Here is a 22,043-nt window from a genome sequence, read left to right as displayed (position 1 = left end):
ATCCAGTAATGATGAAAATATCCCTTTTAATACATTTTGAGCAATGCAAATACCAGTGGTGAAAAAGGGAAGAATCTTGTTTATTCCATCCTTGTTTGATGATCGACCACAGAATATAACATAACACTTCTGTGTATAAGAATTTTTTCCACACTAAGAATAATAAAGACAAGATAGTTTTCACTGGATCCTTACTGGTACTCTGAATTTTCACTATTTGTCCGCATTTCTTCCCCTTCCCGGAAATTTGTTTTCTGGGAAAAACAAGTGCTACTTTGTCAAATAAAGCTTAAATAAAATTGATTTCAATTTATGCACAACAAAAGGAATGACTGGTGATTTTCTGTCTCGAGTGGGAGGCAGAAAACTCTCCAGGGTGCCTTTATTCACTCCTGAGGTTCTGGTGAGCACCAAGGAACATTACCTCTGCAAAATGCAGACATATGCAAAGGCACACATCAAATTTAAGAGAGGTCCATAGATAGATATCTGAGGGATCTGCCTTAGGGGATGTAGACCATATATACAACACAGATTCCACAGAATTGGCCTGGTATACATGATCACTGTTTCTTAACACATAACTGTTTTATGTCACCAAGCAGCTTTTTTCTGAGATGATGACTACTCGAATACTTCTTTTGCATATCGCCGGAAAATATCAAGTTTTGATTTGAGTCCTTAATTCAAGTTCTTTACCACAAGAAGAAAGAATAGCATGGGTAAAATGGTTTAAAGGTAGACAACAACAACAACAAACACACACTGTATTTTAGAATGCATATTCAAACATACTCCAAAAAATACTGTATTTTAGAATGCATATTCAAACATGATGACAAGTGGGCTCTATGGCTCATTTTGATGATAGCTTTAACCTATGAAGTGAGTGAGTATCTTTTTACACAGAGGTGATGAGTTACTGAATACTGAATGGCTCTACTAATTGTGCTTTTGGGTATCAGAACTTGGCTACTGCCTTTTGTTGTTATGTGTTGAGAGAAAAATCTCAAACGATGATGCTAACCATTCTGCTAATAAAATATGCAAAGCGGAAACATTTCAGTTACTCAGTTCATCTTCTAGTACAGATGCTAGCAAGTAGAGAAGGATATGATTTGAAAAACTCAACAGAAAGGAGGAAAAAGATGAGAAAAAGATTGACTAGAAAATTATTCATGGAATATATTTCACCAGCCTATTGGGTGTTAACATCTTAGGTGGTGTGGTTAATGCTAATTTACATTAAATGGTAAATTAACTATTTTTCACAAATGCTACATTTTCAGTACGGAGTTTCAGTATTCCATATTTTCTCACATGTGTACATATACAATGACACTGTTATTACTAACAATAAAGAACTTATAAGAGAGCTTTTAGAAGTAACATACTTTTCTAAAAAGTACAAAGAAGGCCGGGCGCAGTGGCTCAAGCCTGTAATCCCAGCACTTTGGGAGGCCGAGACGGGCAGATCACGAGGTCAGGAGATCGAGACCATCCTGGCTAACACGGTGAAACCTCATCTCTACTTAAAAAAAAAAAAAGAAATACAAAAGTACAAAGAAAACATTTATAGTGAGTGAAAATAAAGGTTTTTACTTCAAATTCTCATTTTATTTCCATGATATTTCTGCCTGGGCTCTGCCAAGGAAAACTGGCAGTGGGCAACAGATTATGCCAATGTATACTTTTTTCCCCTCTGAGTTTTTAAGCTCTTTTCAGGTGACAAATAGTTTTCTCTTAGACCAGATTCACTTGATTTTTCACTTATTTGATTAAAAAATTAATTTACTGCTCAACAGGGACCCTGGAGTATGTATATGCTCATCTTCATTGTTAAAACACTTGGGAAAAAAGACATACCACATCATAAAAATCTGTATTCCAGGGTCTCAAAACAGACTGCTTCAGGATTCATGTCCAAATTGGGGGGTTAATTAGGGTGGTCAAAAGTGAGATCACTTAATTAATAGAACAACTTCCAGAAGAGGTGAGAGTGTAGTATAATGGTGGAGAGAAGGGAATTCAGAATGAGATACACCTGGATTCACATTTGAGGTCTGTCACTCACAGCTGAGTGCCAGTAAAGAAAGACATTTAAAGCCTCCCAGAGTAGTGGCCGTTGCTCACACTGTAGAGAGCGCTGGAATGCCTTATTTAATCCTGGCGTGACCACTATGCATGCATGATTTTAGACAAATTAAATCGCCTCACTAAGAGGAATCTTTTGATTTGTTCCTACTTTGCAAATAGCTTTAAGAGAGATAATTGAATGTAAAATTTAGCATAATGCCTACACACAAAAAGCTCATCGAGCATGTAATAATAATGCTAACCATTATTATTACTAATGTCGTGCTAAATGTGGCAGGACCTGAAAAATTACTAAACCTGATTTCAAGCCTGAGTTTCCACCTGTATAAAGTGGAGATTAAAATCCTGGTCCTCACAGGGTTGTTGTGACAAAACATGAGATATGGAGCACTGAGTAATTAGCACAATTATTGATGGCAATTATTCAGAATCATTGAGTGCTTGAGTGAGCGCTATCTGCATATTTGATGGTGAATAATTCTCACAGCGTTTATTCCCACCACTATTTTCTTCTTGGTGGTCATGCTTTTAAAACATCTGAGGGCCATATTCTCAGCCTTGCTTTGTCTTGTCAATCTAAATACCTTTCCACAGGTACCTTTCACATTTTAAGTTTCTTGGCTTCCAATTAAAGAGGCAAAGCCCAGAACTTTGACATTTACACTGAAGTATTTTCTAGGTAGAAGCCATCTGACCTTTAAAAAAGACATCTTTTATAAATTCTTCTTTGTTAACCACCATTAGTGTCACCACTTTTCGATCCTTTCAGTCCTTCTTTCAGGATTTTGAAAAAGACTCATAAATTGGATAGCTTTTCTAAAAGTGCAACTCTCTCAATTCTGAAGGTAATCTTAAAAGGGAATTGGGACATGTGGGATCTTTACTAGCTCCATTAGTGCCAAACTTGCAAAGAGAAACTATCTTTAAGTCAAAATTGTCTCCCTAAGTGCATGGCCATTTTGACAAGAATAGTGCAAGGTAACGGAATCCCACTTTAAATTTAGAAGTTCTAAAGTTCACACTACATTGAAAAGTCATCAGTGAGTGGCACTGCCATGCTTACATTAGGGGAAAGAATCAGGAGCTCAAGTCTTGAACCGGGCAAAACATTTAACGTTCTGCAGGCAATATGGATATGGACATACAGGTAAAAAGAAGATCTGGATCTCCCTGTCCTTTGATTCTTTCATTTCCTGACTCTGTGACCATTATTCATAATAACCATGTGCAGTCCTGGTTTGTTCCTTCTGTTTTTGGTTTAGAATGCTTACCTGGGAGGGGAAGGAAGGATACCTTGTTCCTGCCTTATAAGAATCAATGACACAGCAAGTTTGAACATTCCAGTGCATAGGGAGTAGACTGTTTAAATTTAGCAGCCCCTCTAGCTACTAGAATAAGAATTTAGTGATCTGAAGAATTTACATTCCGCCAGCAGTTGATTGAGTTCTTATGATATGCAAGGCCCAACGGTGGACACAGAAATGAACCAAACACGATGTCTTTACAGCAATGCTAGGTAGTCTCAAAAATCCTGTTGTGTTATAAATGATTAGAATATAGGGTAGAAAATATCTGTAATAAAAAGGCAGAGAAAATAAAATGGGGTCATGGAAGAGATTATTCTTGGCTATGTGACAAAGGAAAGCTTCATGGAAAAGGTAGTATTTGAGTTAGGTCTTATATGAGTAAATTTTGTACATGCAGAGAAGGGGATTATTATGCTGATGAAATAGTTTTATAAAGAACCACTAGTTTTAAATAAAGGAGTAGAATGGGAAATAAGTCTACGAAGGTGGGGAGAATCCTCTCCAAAGGAGTACAAGATCCCAAGGCTTTGTATTTCATACGCAAAGGTTAGAAATGTATTGTATGGGGGGCGGAGCAAGATGGCCGAATAGGAGCAGCTCCAGTCTCCAACTCCCAGCGCGAGTGACAGAGAAGACAGGTGATTTCTGCATTTTCAACTGAGGTACTGGGTTTATCTCACTGGGGAGTGCCTGACAACTGGTGCTGGTCAGCTGCTGCAGCCCGACCAGCGAGAGCTGAAGCAGGGCGAGGCATCACCTCACCTGGGAAGCGCAAGGGGGAAGGGAATCCCTTTTCCTAGCCAGGGGAACTGAGACACACAACACCTGGAAAATCGGGTAACTCCCACCCCAATACTGCGCTCTACCAAGGATCTTAGCAAACGGGCACACCAGGAGACTATATCCCACACCTGGCTGGCAGAGTCCCATGCCCACGGAGCCTCCCTCATTGCTAGCACAGCAGTCTGCGATCTCGCAGCAAGGCAGCAGCGAGACTGGGGGAGGGGCGCCCGCCATTGCTGAGGCTTAAGTAGATAAAGCGGCTGGGAAGCGCGAACTGAGTGGAGCTCACAGCAGCTCAAGGAGTCCTGCCTGTCTGTAGACTCCACCTCTGGGGACAGGGCACAGCTAAACAACAACAACAACAAAAAGCAGCTGAAACCTCTGCAGATGCAAACGACTCTGTCTGACAGCTTTGAAGTGAGCAGTGGATCTCCCAACACAGAGGTTGAGATCTGAGAACAGACAGACTACCTGCTCAAGTGGGTCCCTGACCTCTGAGTAGCCTAACTGGGAGACATCCCCACCTAGGGGCAGACTGACACCCCACACCTCACACGGTGGAGTACACCCCTGAGAGGAAGCTTCCATAGCAAGAATCAGACAGGTACACTCGCTGTTCAGCAATATTCTATCTTATGCAGCCTCTGCTGCTGACACCCAGGCAAACAGGGTCTGGAGTGGACCTCAAGCAATCTCCAACAGACCTACAGCTGAGGGTCCTGACTGTTAGAAGGAAAACTATCAAACAGGAAGGACACCCACACCAAAACCCCATCAGTACATTACCATCATCAAAGACAAGAGGCAGATAAAACCACAAAGATGGGGAAAAAGCAGGGCAGAAAAGCTGGAAATTCAAAAAATAAGAGCGCATTGCCCCCTGCAAAGGAATGCAGCTCATCGCCAGCAACGGATCAAAGCTGGACGGAGAATGACTTTGACGAGATGAGAGAAGGCTCCAGTCCATCAAACTTCTCAGAGCTAAAGGAGGAATTACGTACCCAGCGCAAAGAAACTAAAAATCTTGAAAAAAAAAGTGGAAGAATTGATAACTACAATAATTAATGCAGAGAAGGCCATAAATGAATGGACAGAGATGAAAACCATGACACAAGAAATACGTGACAAATGCACAAGCTTCAGTAACCGACTCGATCAACGAAGAAAGAGTATCAGCGATTGAGGATCAAATGAATGAAATGAAGCGAGAAGAGAAACCAAAAGAAAAAAGAAGAAAAAGAAATGAACAAAGCCTGCAAGAAGTATGGGATTATGTAAAAAGACCAAATCAACGTCTGATTGGGGTGCCTGAAAGTGAGGGGGAAAATGGAACCAAGTTGGAAAACACTCTTCAGGATATCATCCAGGAGAACTTCCCCAACCTAGTAGGGCAGGCCAACATTCAAATCCAGGAAATACAGAGAATGCCACAAAGATACTCCTCGAGAAGAGCAACTCCAAGACACAAAATTGCCAGATTCACCAAAGTTGAAATGAAGGAAAAAATCTTCAGGGCAGCCAGAGAGAAAGGTCGGGTTACCCACAAAGGGAAGCCCATCAGACTAACAGCAGATCTCTCAGCAGAAACTCTACAAGCCAGAAGAGAGTGGGGGCCAATATTCAACATTCTTAAAGAAAAGAATTTTAAACCCAGAATTTCATATCCAGCCAAACTAAGTTTCATAAGTGAAGGAGAAATAAAATCCTTTACAGAGAAGCAAATGCTTAGAGATTTTGTCACCACCAGGCCTGCCTTACAAGAGACCCTGAAGGAAGCGCTAAACATGGAAAGGAACAACCGGTACCAGCCATTGCAAAAACATGCCAAAATGTAAAGACCATCGAGGCTAGGAAGAAACTGCATCAATTAACGAGCAAAATAACCAGTTAATATCATAATGGCAGGATCAAGTTCACACATAACAATATTAACCTTAAATGTAAATGGACTAAATGCTCCAATTAAAAGACACAGACTGGCAAACTGGATAAAGAGTCAAGACCCATCAGTTTGCTGTATTCAGGAGACCCATCTCACATGCAGAGACATTCATAGACTCAAAATACAGGGATGGAGGAAGGTCTACCAAGCAAATGGAGAACAAAAAAAAAGCAGGGGTTGCAATACTAGTCTCTGATAAAACAGACTTTAAACCATCAAAGATCAAGAGAGACAAAGAAGGCCATTACATAATGGTAAAGGGATCAATTCAATAGGAAGAGCTAACTATCCTAAATATATATGCACCCAATACAGGAGCACCCAGATTCATAAAGCAAGTCCTTAAAGACTTACAAAGAGACTTAGACTCCCATACAATAATAATGGGAGACTTCAACACCCCACTGTCAACATTAGACAGATCAACGAGACAGAAAGTTAACAAGGATATCCAGGAATTGAACTCATCTCTGCAGCAAGCAGACCTAATAGACATCTACAGAACTCTCCACCCCAAATCAACAGAATATACATTCTACTCAGCACCACATCACACTTATTCCAAAATTGACCACATAATTGGAAGTAAAGCACTCCTCAGCAAATGTACAAGAACAGAAATTATAACAAACTGTCTCTCAGACCACAGTGCAATCAAACTAGAACTCAGGACTAAGAAATTCAATCAAAACCACTCAACTACATGGAAAGTGAATAACCTGCTCCTGAATGACTACTGGGTACATAACAAAATGAAGGCAAAAATAAAGATATTCTTTGAAACCAATGAGAACAAAGATACAACATACCAGAATCTCTGGGACACATTTAAAGCAGTGTGTAGAGGGAAATTTATAGCACTAAATGCATACAAGAGAAACCTGGAAAAATCTAAAATTGACACTCTAACATCATAATTAAATGAACTAGAGAAGCAAGAACAAACACATTCAAAAGCTAGCAGAAGACAAGAAATAACTAAGATCAGAGCAGAACTGAAGGAGATAGAGACACAAAAAAACCCTCCAAAAAATCAATGAATCCAGGAGTTGGTTTTTTGAAAAGATCAACAAAATTGATAGGCCGCTAGCAAGACTAATAAAGAAGAAAAGAGAGAAGAATCAAATAGACGCAATAAAAAATGATAAAGGGGATATCACCACCGACCCCACAGAAATACAAACTACTGTCAGAGAATACTATAAACACCTCTATGCAAATAAACTAGAAAATCTAGAAGAAATGGATAATTTCCTGGACACTTACACTCTCCCAAGACTAAACCAGGAAGAAGCTGAATTCCTGAATAGACCAATAGCAGGCTCTGAAATTGAGGCAATAATTAATAGCCTACCAACCAAAAAAAGTCCAGGACCAGATGGATTCACAGCTGAATTCTACCAGAGGTACAAGGAGGAGGTGGTACCATTCCTTCTGAAACTATTCCAATCAATAGAAAAAGAGGGAATCCTCCCTAACTCATTTTATGAGGCCAACATCATCCTGATACCAAAACCTGGCAGAGACACAACAAAAAAAGAGAATTTTAGACCAATATCCCTGATGAACATCGATGTAAAAATCCTCTATAAAATACTGGCAAACTGGATCCAGCAGCACATCAAAAAGCTTATCCACCATGATCAAGTGGGCTTCATCCCTGGGATGCAAGGCTGGTTCAACATACGCAAGTCAATAAACGTAATCCAGCATATAAACAGAACCAAAGACAAAAACCACATGATTATCTCAATAGATGCAGAAAAGGCCTTTAGCAAAATTCAACAGCCCTTCATGCTAAAAACGCTCAATAAATTCGGTATTGATGGAACGTATATCAAAATCATAAGAGCTATTTATGACAAACCCACAGCCAATATCATACTGAATGGGCAAAAACTGGAAAAATTCCCTTTGAAAACTGGCACAAGACAGGGATGCCCTCTCTCACCACTCCTATTCAACATAGTGTTGGAAGTTCTGGCTAGGGCAATCAGGCAAGAGAAAGAAATCAAGGGTATTCAGATAGGAAAAGAAGAAGTCAAACTGTCCCTGTTTGCAGATGACATGATTGTATATTTAGAAAACCCCATCGTCTCAGCCCAAAATCTCCTTAAGCTGATAAGAAACTTCAGCAAAGTCTCAGGATACAAAATTAATGTGCAAAAATCACAAGCATTCTTATACACCAGTAACAGACAAACAGAGAGCCAAATCAGGAATGAACTTCCATTCACAATTGCTTCAAAGAGAATGAAATACCTAGGAATCCAACTTACTAGGGATGTAAAGGACCTCTTCAAGGAGAACTACAAACCACTGCTCAGTGAAATAAAAGAGGACACAAACAAATGGAAGAACATACCATGCTCATGGACAGGAAGAATCAATATCGTGAAAATGGCCATACTGCCCAAGGTAATTTATAGATTCAATGCCATCCCCATCAAGCTACCAATGAGCTTCTTCACAGAATTGGAAAAAACTGCTTTAAAGTTCATATGGAACCAAAAAAGAGCCTGCATTGCCAAGACAATCCTAAGTCAAAAGAACAAAGCTGGAGGCATCATGCTACCTGACTTCAAACTATATTACAAGGCTACAGTAACCAAAACAGCATGGTACTGGTACCAAAACAGAGATATAGACCAATGGAACAGAACAGAGTCCTCAGAAATAATACCACACATCTACAGCCATCTGATCTTTGACAAACCTGAGAAAAACAAGAAATGGGGAAAGGATTCCCTATTTAATAAATGGTGCTGGGAAAATTGGCTAGCCATAAGTAGAAAGCTGAAACTGGATCCTTTCCTTACTCCTTATACGAAAATTAATTCAAGATGGATTAGAGACTTAAATGTTAGACCTAATACCATAAAAACCCTAGAAGAAAACCTAGGTAATACCATTCAGGACATAGGCATGGACAAGGACTTCATGTCTAAAACACCAAAAGCAACGGCAACAAAAGCCAAAATTGACAAATGGGATCTAATTAAACTAAAGAGCTTCTGCACAGCAAAAGAAACTACCATCAGAGTGAACAGGCAACCTACAGAATGGGAGAAAATTTTTGCAATCTACTCATCTGACAAAGGGCTAATTTCCAGAATCTACAAAGAACTCAAACAAATATACAAGGAAAAAACAAACAACCCCATCGAAAAGTGGGCAAAGGATATGAATAGACATTTCTCAAAAGAAGACATTCATACAGCCAACAGACACATGAAAAAATGCTCATCATCACTGGCCATCAGAGAAATGCAAATCAAAACCACAATGAGATACCATCTCACACCAGTTAGAATGGCAATCATTAAAAAGTCAGGAAACAACAGGTGCTGGAGAGGATGTGGAGAAATAGGAACACTTTTACACTGTTGGTGGGATTGTAAACTAGTTCAACCATTATGGAAAACAGTGTGGCGATTCCTCAAGGATCTAGAACTAGAAGTACCATATGACCCAGCCATCCCATTCCTGGGTATATACCCAAAGGATTATAAATCATGCTGTTATAAAGACACATGCACACGTATGTTTATTGTGGCACTATTCACAATAGCAAAGACTTGGAATCAACCCAAATGTCCATCAGTGACAGACTGGATTAAGAAAATGTGGCACATATACACCATGGAATACTATGCAGCCATAAAAAAGGATGAGTTTGTGTCCTTTGTAGGGACATGGATGCAGCTGGAAACCATCATTCTCAGCAAACTATCACAAGAACAGAAAACCAAACACCGCATGTTCTCACTCATAGGTGGGAACTGAACAATGAGATCACTTGGACTCGGGAAGGGGAACATCACACACCGGGGCCTATTATGGGGAGCGGGGAGCGGGGAGGGATTGCATTGGGAGTTATACCTGATGTAAATGACGAGTTGATGGGTGCTGACGAGTTGATGGGTGCAGCACGCCAACATGGCACAGGTATATATATGTAACAAACCTGCACATTATCCACATGTACCCTAGAACTTAAGGTATTAAAAAAAAAAAAAAAAGAAATGTATTATATGGCTTTCCATCAGAATCACATATTGAGTTTTTGAAATTGCAAATGTCTGAGCAGGATCATTCCCAACATTTGTGGGGCCTACAGCAAGAGCATGAATGGAGGTCCACATACTATATGTGGAACTATTTCTAAGTGTTAAGGGAAGCTACACCCAAGACCTGGTCCTTGTTCCCATCCAAGGGACTGCTCTGGGACTAGGAGACTTAAGGAGCCCTGCTGTCCCTCAAGGCCGTCCTACACTAGAGGTCTGATTGGTTGCTTGGAACTTCAGTGGGGGGAACAGGATGGACCCTGGACTTAGCCTGGGGACTCGTGGGCAGGGCCTGCATCTGTCCCCATCAAGGATGGAAATGACTCAGTCCAGGTCTTCTGGTTACTGAGGAGAACATGTTCTCCTACCTCATGTTTTCCTTTTCTGGTTCCAGATTACCAGGAGTTCTAAGCCCCAGCTGAAACTATACTCACCCACTCCACAGCCCCTCCCCAAGCAGAGGGGATGGTGGCAGTACAGTTAGCTGGGGAACACGGTCTGCCTGTATGTCCTCCCACTTTGGGGGCTATTGGGTGGCTATCTAGAAACGAAAACATCCCTTCTTTCTTTGATTTCACAGGGCCCACACAGCCCCACCTCTCTCAATAAGGGAGTTTCACTCTTTTATTGGTCCGTCCCATTTGCCCAGATGATCCAGTTCAGCTGCTATGTTCCTTTCCACATTTTGTGAGCTCTCAATTGGTCATGAAACTTTAAAACATGAGGCTGAGAAAAAGAACAATCTGTCTTTGCATGGCTGTTTTTGTGATGCTTGGAGACTCCTAAAGCCTGTGACCTTTCTTGGTCGGGTCTGAGGGTTGTGCTGGATCTTAACCCAAGTCTAGAGCTATTGACCCAGAATGCCTTGGGGTTCGAATTGGAGATGGGGTCTCAGGATCTGTGCTAACAAGTTTCAGAGGTGACTATAACGCCCAGTTAGGGTTAAAATTACTGTTAACAAGGAATGAGGAGGTTTTTCTACTTAGTTTTTATTTCTCAGCAAGATGATATTTTAAAACTGCAAACTACTGCAAACTGCAGCAGAATGGAAGATGAACAGAAAGGTGGTGAGGCTAACAGGAGAGCCTCAAGAAATCACCGAGGAAATGAGACAAGGGCATGGATGAAGCAGGGGTTATGGGTGGAGGTGAGGAGCTGGTTGGGAGAGGTCAACAGGAGATCCCATCAGAGGTGCCCAGTGCTCAGAGGGAGAGATGGAGTCGAGGATGACTCTGAGGTTTCCAGCTTGTTATGGGTCAAATTATATCCCCCAAACAGATATGTTGAAGTCCTAACTCCTAGTACCTAAGAATACAACCTTATTTGATTATAGGGTCTCTGCCACTGCGATTAAGTTAAGAGAAGGTCACTGAGGGAAGGCCCTAAGCCAGGATGGCTGGGATTCTTATAAGGGGAGGGACACAACGGGAGGGCAGCCATGTGTCCACAGGGGCAGAGAGTGGAATGATGCGGCTGTAAGCCAAGGAATATCAAGGATTGCTGGCAAGCCCTGGAAGATAAAAAGAGCGAGGAAGGCTCCTTCCCTACAGGTTTCAGAGAGAGCATGGCCCTGCTGACACCCTCTTTTCGATGTGAGACAATACATTTCTGTTATTTTAAGGCACGTCTTCATGGTACTTTGTTATGGCAGCCCTAGGGACCAAATACAGAGCTGTAAGGGCCTGCACTGGTGTTGCCTCTCTGCACTGGGTTGTCAGTGAGGGCAAGCATTTCTCATAGAGAGCACCTGTCTGTGAACGTTCTCCACAACATAGACATCCTCTGCACCAGAAACAGAGCCCCACATTCGGTGTCCCTCTTTGTCATCTAGCGGCACAAACACAAGGTATTAATTCACTGAGGGTTTCAATTATCTGCTATATAAAAAGGCATAAACATAAAAGGTTTAAATTGTCTTTTATATAATAAGGCAGTTTCCAAAAATTCAATTAACAATTTACATTCAGTTTTCCCATTCTTATGCTGACCATGTATAATTTTATTTTGAAAGCATTTTTGGTAATATTTTAAAGTGTTATCTTTCATCTAGTATCATAAAAATTACTTAGAAAACCTATAGAAAATTTCATCTCTACAAGTAACATTTTTCAGATAGGAAATGATTGCAGCAAGGAACTGCCAAAGAGACAGCTGAAAAAAAAATTGGGTCATGCATTTATCCCATTCTAGAACAGAGGCTACCAAGCAGTTCACTGCTCATTTTTGTCCTCTTCTGGTAAACAAGCTGCGTTAACAAGTTACTTTTAAAAAGCAAACTAATTTCCCCAGTGAATTGCACAGGAAAGAATCCAGCGTTCCCTCCAGAGGACTCAAATAGTTATTTGTTCTCAGAGCTCAGGTGTGGTAAAATAGCCATGGGCTAAAAGCACAGGCTGGATATTAGCCAGCAGGCTAGAGCTTCCGCTCCGCTCCTGATTTCTCACGTTGGTGCACAACTCATAGCCTGCCTGATGTGGGCGGGGTCGGGGGGGGGGTGCGGGAAGACTCGGTTTTCAATTTCAATTTAATTACACAATCTATAGTGCCTAGTGGGAAGGATTTAGGGACAAGATTAACGCTCAGCAGTGTTCCATTTTGCCTTTCTTTCTGATAAAAAATGCTGTATTGATTATCTAAAGTGGGCTTTCAAAAATGTTTTTCAAGAGCCAAACTATTTTGGTGGCATAGTGATTTGAAAAAGAAGGTGACTTTCTTTACTTTTTGCCAGAGTTTATATAAACTAGAGGTATAAGATACCTTTTTGAATTGTATTGCCAGTGTATCATTCTTGAGAATGGAGAGCATTTCTCTACTTGGGAGAAGAATGGATAGAAATTTCATTGTAGGATTAGAAATATAAGCAATGACTGAACGAGATAATGATCTGTTCTGAGAATGACTACATAATTAAAATATGAAGACCTTTCCCTCTTCAGTTAAAATCTAAAGAATTTCACTCTCTTATTGAGACCGAAAACCATTATAATTTTATCTGGCATCAGATTAATATTTAAGATTATGAGTAAATATGTGGCATTCCATTTTGGTGTCTACATATTTTGTTAGTTTTGCTAAATGTAAAAGAAGCAAAAACAGGAGATGAAAATCTACCCATCAGAAGTGACCTTAGTATATTTTTTGACCAACTGCTTTAGGTTGTTAATAAGGGAAACAGGTAGGTTGTTACATTTATAAGGAAAACAGGTCAAGTATTCCCATATGATTTAAATAAATAAAAATAGCAGCAGTAAACTTTACTGGCTAACTGTTGCTGAGCCTCACCAAACCACTTGAGTACATACAAATAATTTAAAATGCAATAATAAAGAAACTAAGGGCCTGTGCAGTGGCTCACGCCTGTAATCCCAGCACTTTGGGAGGCTTAGGCAGGCCGATCATGAGGTCAAGAGATCGAGACCATCCTGGCCAACATGGTGAAACCCGGTCTCTACTAAAAATACAAAAGTTAGCTGGGCGTGGTGGCACATGCCTGTAGTCCCAGCTAGTTGGGAGGCTGAGGCAGGAGAATCGCTTGAACCTGGGAGGTGGAGGTTGCAGTGAGCCGAGATTGTGGCACTGCATTCCAGCCTGGTGACAGAGCGAGACTCCATCTAAAAAAAAAAAAAAAAAAAGAAAGAAAGAAACTATGTTCAAAAGGCAAATGAACTATTTGAAATGGCCAATTGATTTTGCTATTTCACAATGATGGCATTTTCAAGTATTAAGAGAGTTGCTACTAGAAGTCAACGTGTATTCAAAAACAAAAGGGCACCTGATTAAATTTTGGCTACTGATTTTGAAAAATAGTATATTAGCCAAATGGGTTGACAATTTTGAAAGCTTGATGAGTTACAGGGCATCTGGCACAGATTGGGTAAAACTAGAATTTTATTGGGATGGACTGACAATAGGAACTAGAATTGGAATTTCTTTTGGAGTGCACTTAGAAGGTTGAAAAATGCACTTTTAATTGGTATAAATGTAGATTTACCACCCTTCTCTTTGGTAAGGATGAGTTGTAATTTATGCCATTGAAAGGAATAAAGAAAGAAGATATGGAAATTTGTACCTATGGGTGAAACCCAAGCATATTTTTCCACAGGTCAATGTCTGCATTTTCTGAGTCTAGTGGCACAGGCAGGGTTTGGAGAAACTGTAGCTAAGCTGGCCTGGGGGAAAAGTAGGTGGATAGGGCAAGATGTGCTTTGGGGGAAGCTCTCCCTTGGTTTGTTTGTGTGGCTGCAGGTCTCAAGCTCCTAAAACGGTTCTATAGAAGGACACCATCTACCTAGAAATACAGAAATAAATCAGTAAGAAGATGGGATAAGAAAACCGTGATGCACACAGGAAGATGCTGGTCAACTGTGAGTAGAAACAAAAGACCAGAATGGAAGATCAACTTGTGGTGTATAGGGGGCCAGTTCTTAGCTGTTTGGGAGGCAGTGACTTTGAGCTGATTGAATGAAAACCTGAGAAAATCACGGACAGTAACCTTAGTTAAGGGAAAAGCAGATGGAAATATCTATTTGCTGCCATGATAGTATCAATGCAGAGGTCACAATCAGGTCAGAGAGACACTTGCAAGTTAGAACTGGCAGAGTCTCATTAGTCTACTGTTTCCTGTTTGGGTAGGATATGGTAGGGAAGGACTTGGCTTGGGAGAAGACAAAGAAAGTGCATGATCATCTACATATGACCAAATATGTTTTTTTCCCCAGAACTAGTAACATATATATTGCTCATAACTAACAGCTAAAATTACCCCCCGCCTTTTTTACATTTACACATCTTTAATTATTAACATTTGAAACAAAATTCTATATTAGAGTTTATGAGAAGTGAGAGAATACCTGGTTGGTGATATGTTCCTGGATTTTTTCTGTACTCACTGAAAGAGAAAGCAAAAAGAATTTTTACATTAAAGCATGAAAATGAATAAAATGTGGTACTGATCCTGCTCTGTTTACAGTAAACACTTCCAAGCGGTCATGGACTCTCTGAGCAAAGATTTCTATCACAATGTGGACTTTTACAACCACTTCAATAACTGGGGGAAAAAAGTTAAAACCTAAATAAACTGTGTTAGTCAAAGATAACAGAAAATGGAATGGAAATCCAATAAGGGTGATACCAGCAGAATGTATTAAACTTTCGCAGGGAAATGATGAAGAGATGAAAAGGACCGAAGAGAAATTTGAACAACAGCCAGTCAAAACAAAGTTTTCCAAACAATAACAACCTATTGAAGTATAATACTAATACTAAGCTCAGAGAACCCTGAGAACCAGACAAAGAGATTTGAGGTGGCAGGGCAGAAGTGCTACTTCAAAAAACATTTCTTACATAGGGAGTGATAAAGGCCTTATTATACTTTGTTGTTATGGTATTGCCAGAGATTGAAGTACAAACCAACAGTTCTATAAATTGTATCTTGATCAGGATGAAAAACATTCAGAGAAATATATGACAGGCAACGAAGGGGCATAAAAAATTAGGATTCTAATATAATATATTTCTCAGTCATTGTGAAAACAGCCTGAAAGTGATCAATGTTATGTATGTCTTAAATAGAGGAAAATAAAATCCTTAGTAGTAATAAATAAAAAACCATGAGAAAAGAAAATAAAGAAGACATTTAGTGGCATCACAGTTATTACGTGTTTGTGAACACCTCAGTGTTCACGAACATTTTATTAAATGGGTCTCTTTTAAAAAAACACACTTTAATTTTAATTGAAATAACTGTTGAGTCTCATGTAGTTGTAAGAAATAATGCAGAGAGATTTCTTGTACTTTTTACCCAGTTCCCCTAATGGTAACATCTTGAAAAACTGTAGTACAATGTTACAACCAGGGTGTTAATATTGATACGGTCAAAGTAAAGAGTATTTCCTTACCACAAGTGTCTCCCTTTTTGTCCCCTATAGCTACATCACTTCCCCTCCACCTGCATGCTCTCCTTAAACCCTGGTAACCACTAGTCTGTTTTCCATTTCTGTCATTTTGTCATTTCAAGAATGTTATACAAATGAATCATAAAGCATAGAGCCTTTAAGGACTGGCTTTTTTCACTCGGCGTACTTCTCTGGAGATTCATCTAGGTTGCTGTGTGTGTCAACGTGGTGGGTTTCTTTTTATTTTTGATGTATTCTATGGTATGGATGTGCCAAAGTTTGTTTAGCCATTTACTCGTTGAAGGATATCTTGGTAGTTTCTAAGTTTTGACTATGATGAATAAAGCTGCTATAAACATTTGTGTACAGGTTATTATGTGAACATAAATCTTCATTTCTCTGAAATAAATGTCCAGAAGTGACATTGCTGGGTTATATAATAGTTGTAGGTTTAATTGTTTGAGAAACTGCCAAACCGTTTTCAAAAAAAAGATGTCCCAATTGAAACTTACTGGTCAAGTAGTCAACCAATAATAAGCATACTTAAACATTTTGTTAAGTATTCAGTACCAAGCTAGATGTCATATGAGATACAGTAGAAGTGTAAGAAGTATAGGGGAAATTGAATGATGATGTTCAGAGTGGGCTATTTGATGGTGTCATTATTAGGAAATATCTGATGCCTAGGGCCAGTCTTAGACTCGCCAGATAAGAAGAATCAATTTTCTTCATTTTGGCAAGGGCAATGCTCAATCAGATACTCTTGATATGTTTTAGATTTCTTTTGTCAGTTTATATGCAGAGTGTTTAAAGAAGAGACAACATGGTTTGTGGGAAAAGCTTGGCCTTTTAAATTACAGATCACTGGTGTTTAAATGTGGGCTCCCCAAAGAAGTGACGTTTGAGTCAAAGCCTGAAAGATGATAAAGGAGTTAACTTGACCAAGAAGAGGGGGAAGAACATTCAGGTAGAAGGAAGAACATGACAAGGGCCATGTGATTGGAGGGAGCATAGTGGATTCAAGGATAGAAAGGAGGCCAGCATGGCAGGTGTGGAGAGGTGAGCAGGGCATAGTGTGAGGGAGGCTACACAGGTAGGCAGGAAACCCTGCAAAGAATTCAGGTAGACCATTTTTGGGAAATGTAAGATCCTCTCAAGAGCAGTGGGAAATTGGCCATTAAGGGGATTCAGGCCAGTGCATGGGTAGTGACATCAGAATAGCATGCACAGCCTATGTCCTGAATGGTATTGCCTAGGTTTTCTTCTAGGGTTTATGGTTTTAGATCTTATGTTTAAGTCTTTAATCCATTTTGATTTAATATTTGTATAAGGTGTAAGGAAGGGGTCCAGTTTCTGTTTTCTGCATACGGCTAGCCAGTTTTCCCAATACTATTTATTAAACAGGGAATCCTTTCCTCATTGCTTGTTTTTGTCAGGTTTGTCAAAGATCAGATGGTTGTAGATGTGTGGTGTTATTTCTGAGGACTCTGTTATGTTCCATTGGTCTATATATCTGTTTTGGTACCAGTACCATCCTGTTTTGGTTACAGTAGCCTTGTAGTACAGTTGGAAGTCAGGTAACATGATGTCTCCAGCTTGTTCTTTTTGCTTAGGACTGTCTTGGCTATATGGGCTCTTTTTTGGTTCCATATAAAATTTAAAGTAGTTTTTTTCTAATTCTGTAAAGAAAGTCAATGGTAGTTTGATGGGGATAGCAATGAATCTATAAATTACTTTGGGCAGCATGGCCATTTTCATGATACTGATTCTTCCTATCAATGGGCATGGAATGTTTTTCCGTTTGTTCATGTCCTCTCATATTTCCTTGAGCAGTGGTTTGTAGTTCTCCTTGAAGAGGTCCTTCACATCCCTTGTAAGTTGTATGCCTAGGTATTTTATTTTCTTTGTAGCAGTTGTGAATGGGAGTTCACTCATGATTTGGCTCTCTGTTTGTCTATTATTGGTGTATAGGGATGCTTGTGAATTCATGACTAAAACACTAAAAGCAATGGCAACAAAAGCCAAAATTGAAAAATGGGATCTAATTAAACTAAAGAGCTTCTGCACAGCAAAAGAAACTATCACCAGAGTGAACTACAGAATAGGAGAAAATGTTTGCAATATATCCATCTGACAAAGGGCTAATATCTAGAATCTACAAAGCACTTAAACAAATTTATAAGAAAAAAAAATCCCATCAAAAAGTGGGCAAAGGATATGAACAGACACTTCTTGAAGACATTTACACAGGCAACAAACATATGAAAAAAGCTCATCATCACTGGTCACTAGAGAAATGCAAATCAAAACCACAGTGAGATACCATCTCACGCCAGTTAGAATGGCACTCATTAAAAAGTCAGGAAACAACAGATGCTGGTGAGGATGTGGAGAAATAGAAATGCTTTTACACTGTTGATGGGAGTGTAAATTAGTTCAACCATTGTGGAAGACAGTGTGGCAACTCCTCAAAGACCTAGAACCAGAAATACCATTTAAGTCAGCAATACCATTGCTGGATATATACCCAAAGGATTATAAATCATTCTACTATAAAGACACATGCACATGTATGTTTATTGCAGCACTGTTCACAGTAGCAAAGACTTGGAACCAACCTAAATGCCCATCAATGATAGACTGGATAAAGAAAATGTGGCACATATACACCATGGAATACTATGCAGTCATAAAAAAGGATGAGTTCATGTCTTTTGCAGGGACATGGATGAAGCTGGAAACCATCACTCTCAGCAAACTAACACAGGAACAGAAAACCAAACACCACATGTTCTCACTCATAAGTGGGAGTTGAACAATGAGAACACATGGACACAGGGAGGGGAACATCACACACTGAGGCCTGTCAGGGAGTGAGGGAATAGGGGAGGGATAGCATTAGGAGAAATATCTAATGTAGATGATGGGTTGATGGGTGCAGCAAACCACCATGACATGTGTATATGTAACAAACCTGCATGTTCTGCACATGTATCTCAGAACTTAAAGTTAAAATATATATATATCATGTACAGATTTGCATTTTTAAAAGACCACTCAACTCTGGTTGGCAACTGAAACACCAACTCCTTAGGGTGTCAGGGGTGGCAGCAGCACTACAAAACCTTAGTTTTGTTTCCTTTCGGACCAAGGGAAAGCCGCAGAAATTGAAGAGACAAATAAGAGCCGAACAGTAAAATAGTCACACCGTAATGATGCAGCAGCCTACTGAACTCTAGAAAATGGACTAAATGACAGCCTGTATCTAACAGCAGCTCTGACAATTACTAGGTGTTTGAACTGGGGCCAGTTACTTTAATGCTCTGACTTGTTTGCCTATATATAGCAAAGGGTTAACAATATCCACCCACTCTCAGATTTGTGAGAATTGAATGAAATAAGAATGAATTTTGCAGGTGAAGGATAAAAGAGGGGCACTCCAGTTAGTTGGGGCAGAACAAGTAAAGACATCTCAGAGGCAGGCAAGAGTAGGGTGTGTGTGGGTGAATTGTGAGAAGTTCTGAGTGGCTTATGTAATACATGCATACACTTTAGCAGGTGCGGAGATGGAATGTGGGAAGAGGGAAGGACGACAGCCTTCAGAGGTTGTGATTTGGGATGATATTGGAGGCTTTGCAGGCAGAAGGAGGCCAGCAAAGGTCTTTCAGATGAGGATGAGGTGGCCAAAGCAGTTCTTGAGAAAGATGAGTTGAGTGGTGGTATGGAGATGGGTTTAAGAGGTAGTAGAGGTGGGTGGTGAAGACAGCAATGAGCATGTGCTGTGTCCAGATAGGAGGGGTGAGGGCTTGAGCCCAGGCAGTGAGAATGGGAAGGGAGGGACGCCAGGAGCAGGTGGCATTTCTGAGGTAGGTTCTGGAGATTGATTGAATGTGGGAAAAACAGGAGCAGGAAGCAAGGGCTACCCTCAGGTTTTTATTAGGGAATCTGGCAGATGATAGCATGATTAAAGATACAATGAGAACACAGCAAGACCTCATCTCTAATTTTTTTAAATTAGCTGGGTGTAGTTGCATGTGCCTGTAGTCCCAGCTACTCAAGAGACTGAGGTGGGAGGAGTGCTTGAGCCCTCGAGTTCAAGACCAGTCTTGGAAACATAGCGAGACCCTGTCTGAAAAATAAATAAATAAATAAGATGCAATGGGAGAAGGAAAAAAAAAATGAAGAAGTTAATAAGTGAGGCTTGTGCCTGTAATAAAGAGGAAGATATCTGTAGGTTACAGAAGCTGACATGACAATTATGGCAGATCGAATAATGGTCCCCAACGTGTCCACATCCTGATCAGCCTGTGAATACGGGATCTTTCAGGACAAAGGGACTTTGCAGACATGGTTCAGTTAAGGATCTGGCGATGGGAAGCTTATCTGGACACATTCAGTGTAACCATAAGAATCCTTATAATAAAGGGGCAGGAGAGTTTACAGCAGAGAAAAGGCAAGGTAGCAGTAGCAGCAGGGGTCAGAGTGACGCCATTGCTGAAGGGGGCTATGAGCCAAGGTCTGTGGGCAACCTCTGGAAGCTGGAAAAGGGAAGCACATGGATGACTCCTAGAGCATTGCAAAGGAACACAGCCTTGCTGATACCCTGATTTTAGTCTGATGAGGCCCATCTGAACTCTGGCCTTTAGAATTGTAAGTTGCACACATTTGTATTGTTTTAAGCCACAAAGCTTTTGGTAATTTGTTACAGCAGCAAAAGGAAATGAATTCAGACAAGTTCTCATGCTTTTTCTCAGCTGTTCCTCAAGGGACAGGGAGGAAGCACACTCTGCTGAGGAACTGCTGCGTCCTGGGCCTAGGCGACATGCCCCACAGACATTATTACGTCCTTGGAACTACCCTGAAAAGTAGACACTATTCCTTCTATGTTTTTAAAGATTATGTGACCAGGGCTCAAATACATGCAGAAACTTGTCCAAATTTTCATGGTCTATGGGTGAAAGGACAGCCAGCATTCTAAGGAACAACGTAGCTACTCTTACAACATAGAAAAGCAACCTTTCATTATGCAAAAAAAGACACATGAACACGCAGGTTTACAGCAGCACAATTCGCAATTGCAAAAATGTAGAACTAACCTAAATGCCCATCAACCAATAAGTGGATAAAGAAAATGTGGTATATATACACCGTGGAATACTACTCAGCCATAACATGGAATGAAACAATGGCATTTGCAACAACTTGGATGGAGCTAGAGGCCATTATCCTAAGTGAAGTAACTCAGGAATGGAAAACCAAATATCACACGTTCTCATTTACAAGTGGGAGCTAAGCTATGAGGACGCAAAGGTGTAAGAATGATGTAATGGACTTTAGGGACTCAGGGGGAAGAGTTGAAGAGGGGTGAGGGATTAAAGACTACAATGGGGTAGCTTGTACACTGCTTAGGTGATGAGTACACTAAAATCTCAGAATTACCACTAAAGAACTTATCTATGTTACCAAGAACCACCTGTTCTGCAAAAAATTATTGAAACAAAATTTTTTTTAAAGCTGACTTTCAGGATAAAACTAGTCTTTTTTGTCTCATATTTGGGTCTTGTCCCTCCAGCTTTTGGTTAGAGGATTAGAAGGGGAAAAAATAAAAACATTTGACAAGGTTGTCTGACTGGCAGATAAAGTGGAGAATTCTCCCAGATTTCTTAAATGTTAATCTCATTATGTCTTCACGAAACAAAGCAGAATAAACTGCAGAGGGAGGTTGTGGACATTGTTGGCTCATCTTATGATGAAGCTGGTGTTGAGGCACTTCTGTCGCATTCATGAGCTTCAGCAATAAAATTTGTAGAAACAGCCCCAAGCCACCATCATCAACATGGGTGGGGAAGGACCTATTTCTCTAAGATTTATAATTCCAGGACAACTGCCTCAAATTCTACAAACTCTGCAGTAAGACTCACTAATTCTTCTCATTGTAAGTTGTTTGATTAAT

General features: G+C 40.2%; 1 protein-coding gene across 3 annotated transcripts in view; it reads right to left on the bottom strand.

Moving 5' to 3' along the window:
- CHST9 (carbohydrate sulfotransferase 9) overlaps positions 1-22,043 on the bottom strand; it is a 290,634-nt gene that overhangs the window by 28,047 nt on the left and 240,544 nt on the right. For 2 of the 3 annotated variants that reach the window (XM_007974385.3, XM_007974390.3), the window contains one exon: positions 15,047-15,084. The exons of the other annotated variant lie outside the window; for it this stretch is intronic. In XM_007974385.3, the coding sequence (XP_007972576.1) occupies positions 15,047-15,084 (38 nt within the window). The remainder of the gene's footprint in view (positions 1-15,046; positions 15,085-22,043) is intronic. 3 annotated transcript variants of the gene reach the window in all.

This window comes from Chlorocebus sabaeus, chromosome 18 (assembly GCF_047675955.1).
Source record: "Chlorocebus sabaeus isolate Y175 chromosome 18, mChlSab1.0.hap1, whole genome shotgun sequence".
NCBI classification, from domain to species: domain Eukaryota; kingdom Metazoa; phylum Chordata; class Mammalia; order Primates; family Cercopithecidae; genus Chlorocebus; species Chlorocebus sabaeus.
Note: the sequence above shows the minus strand (reverse complement) of the source record. Positions and strands in the feature narration are given on the sequence as shown.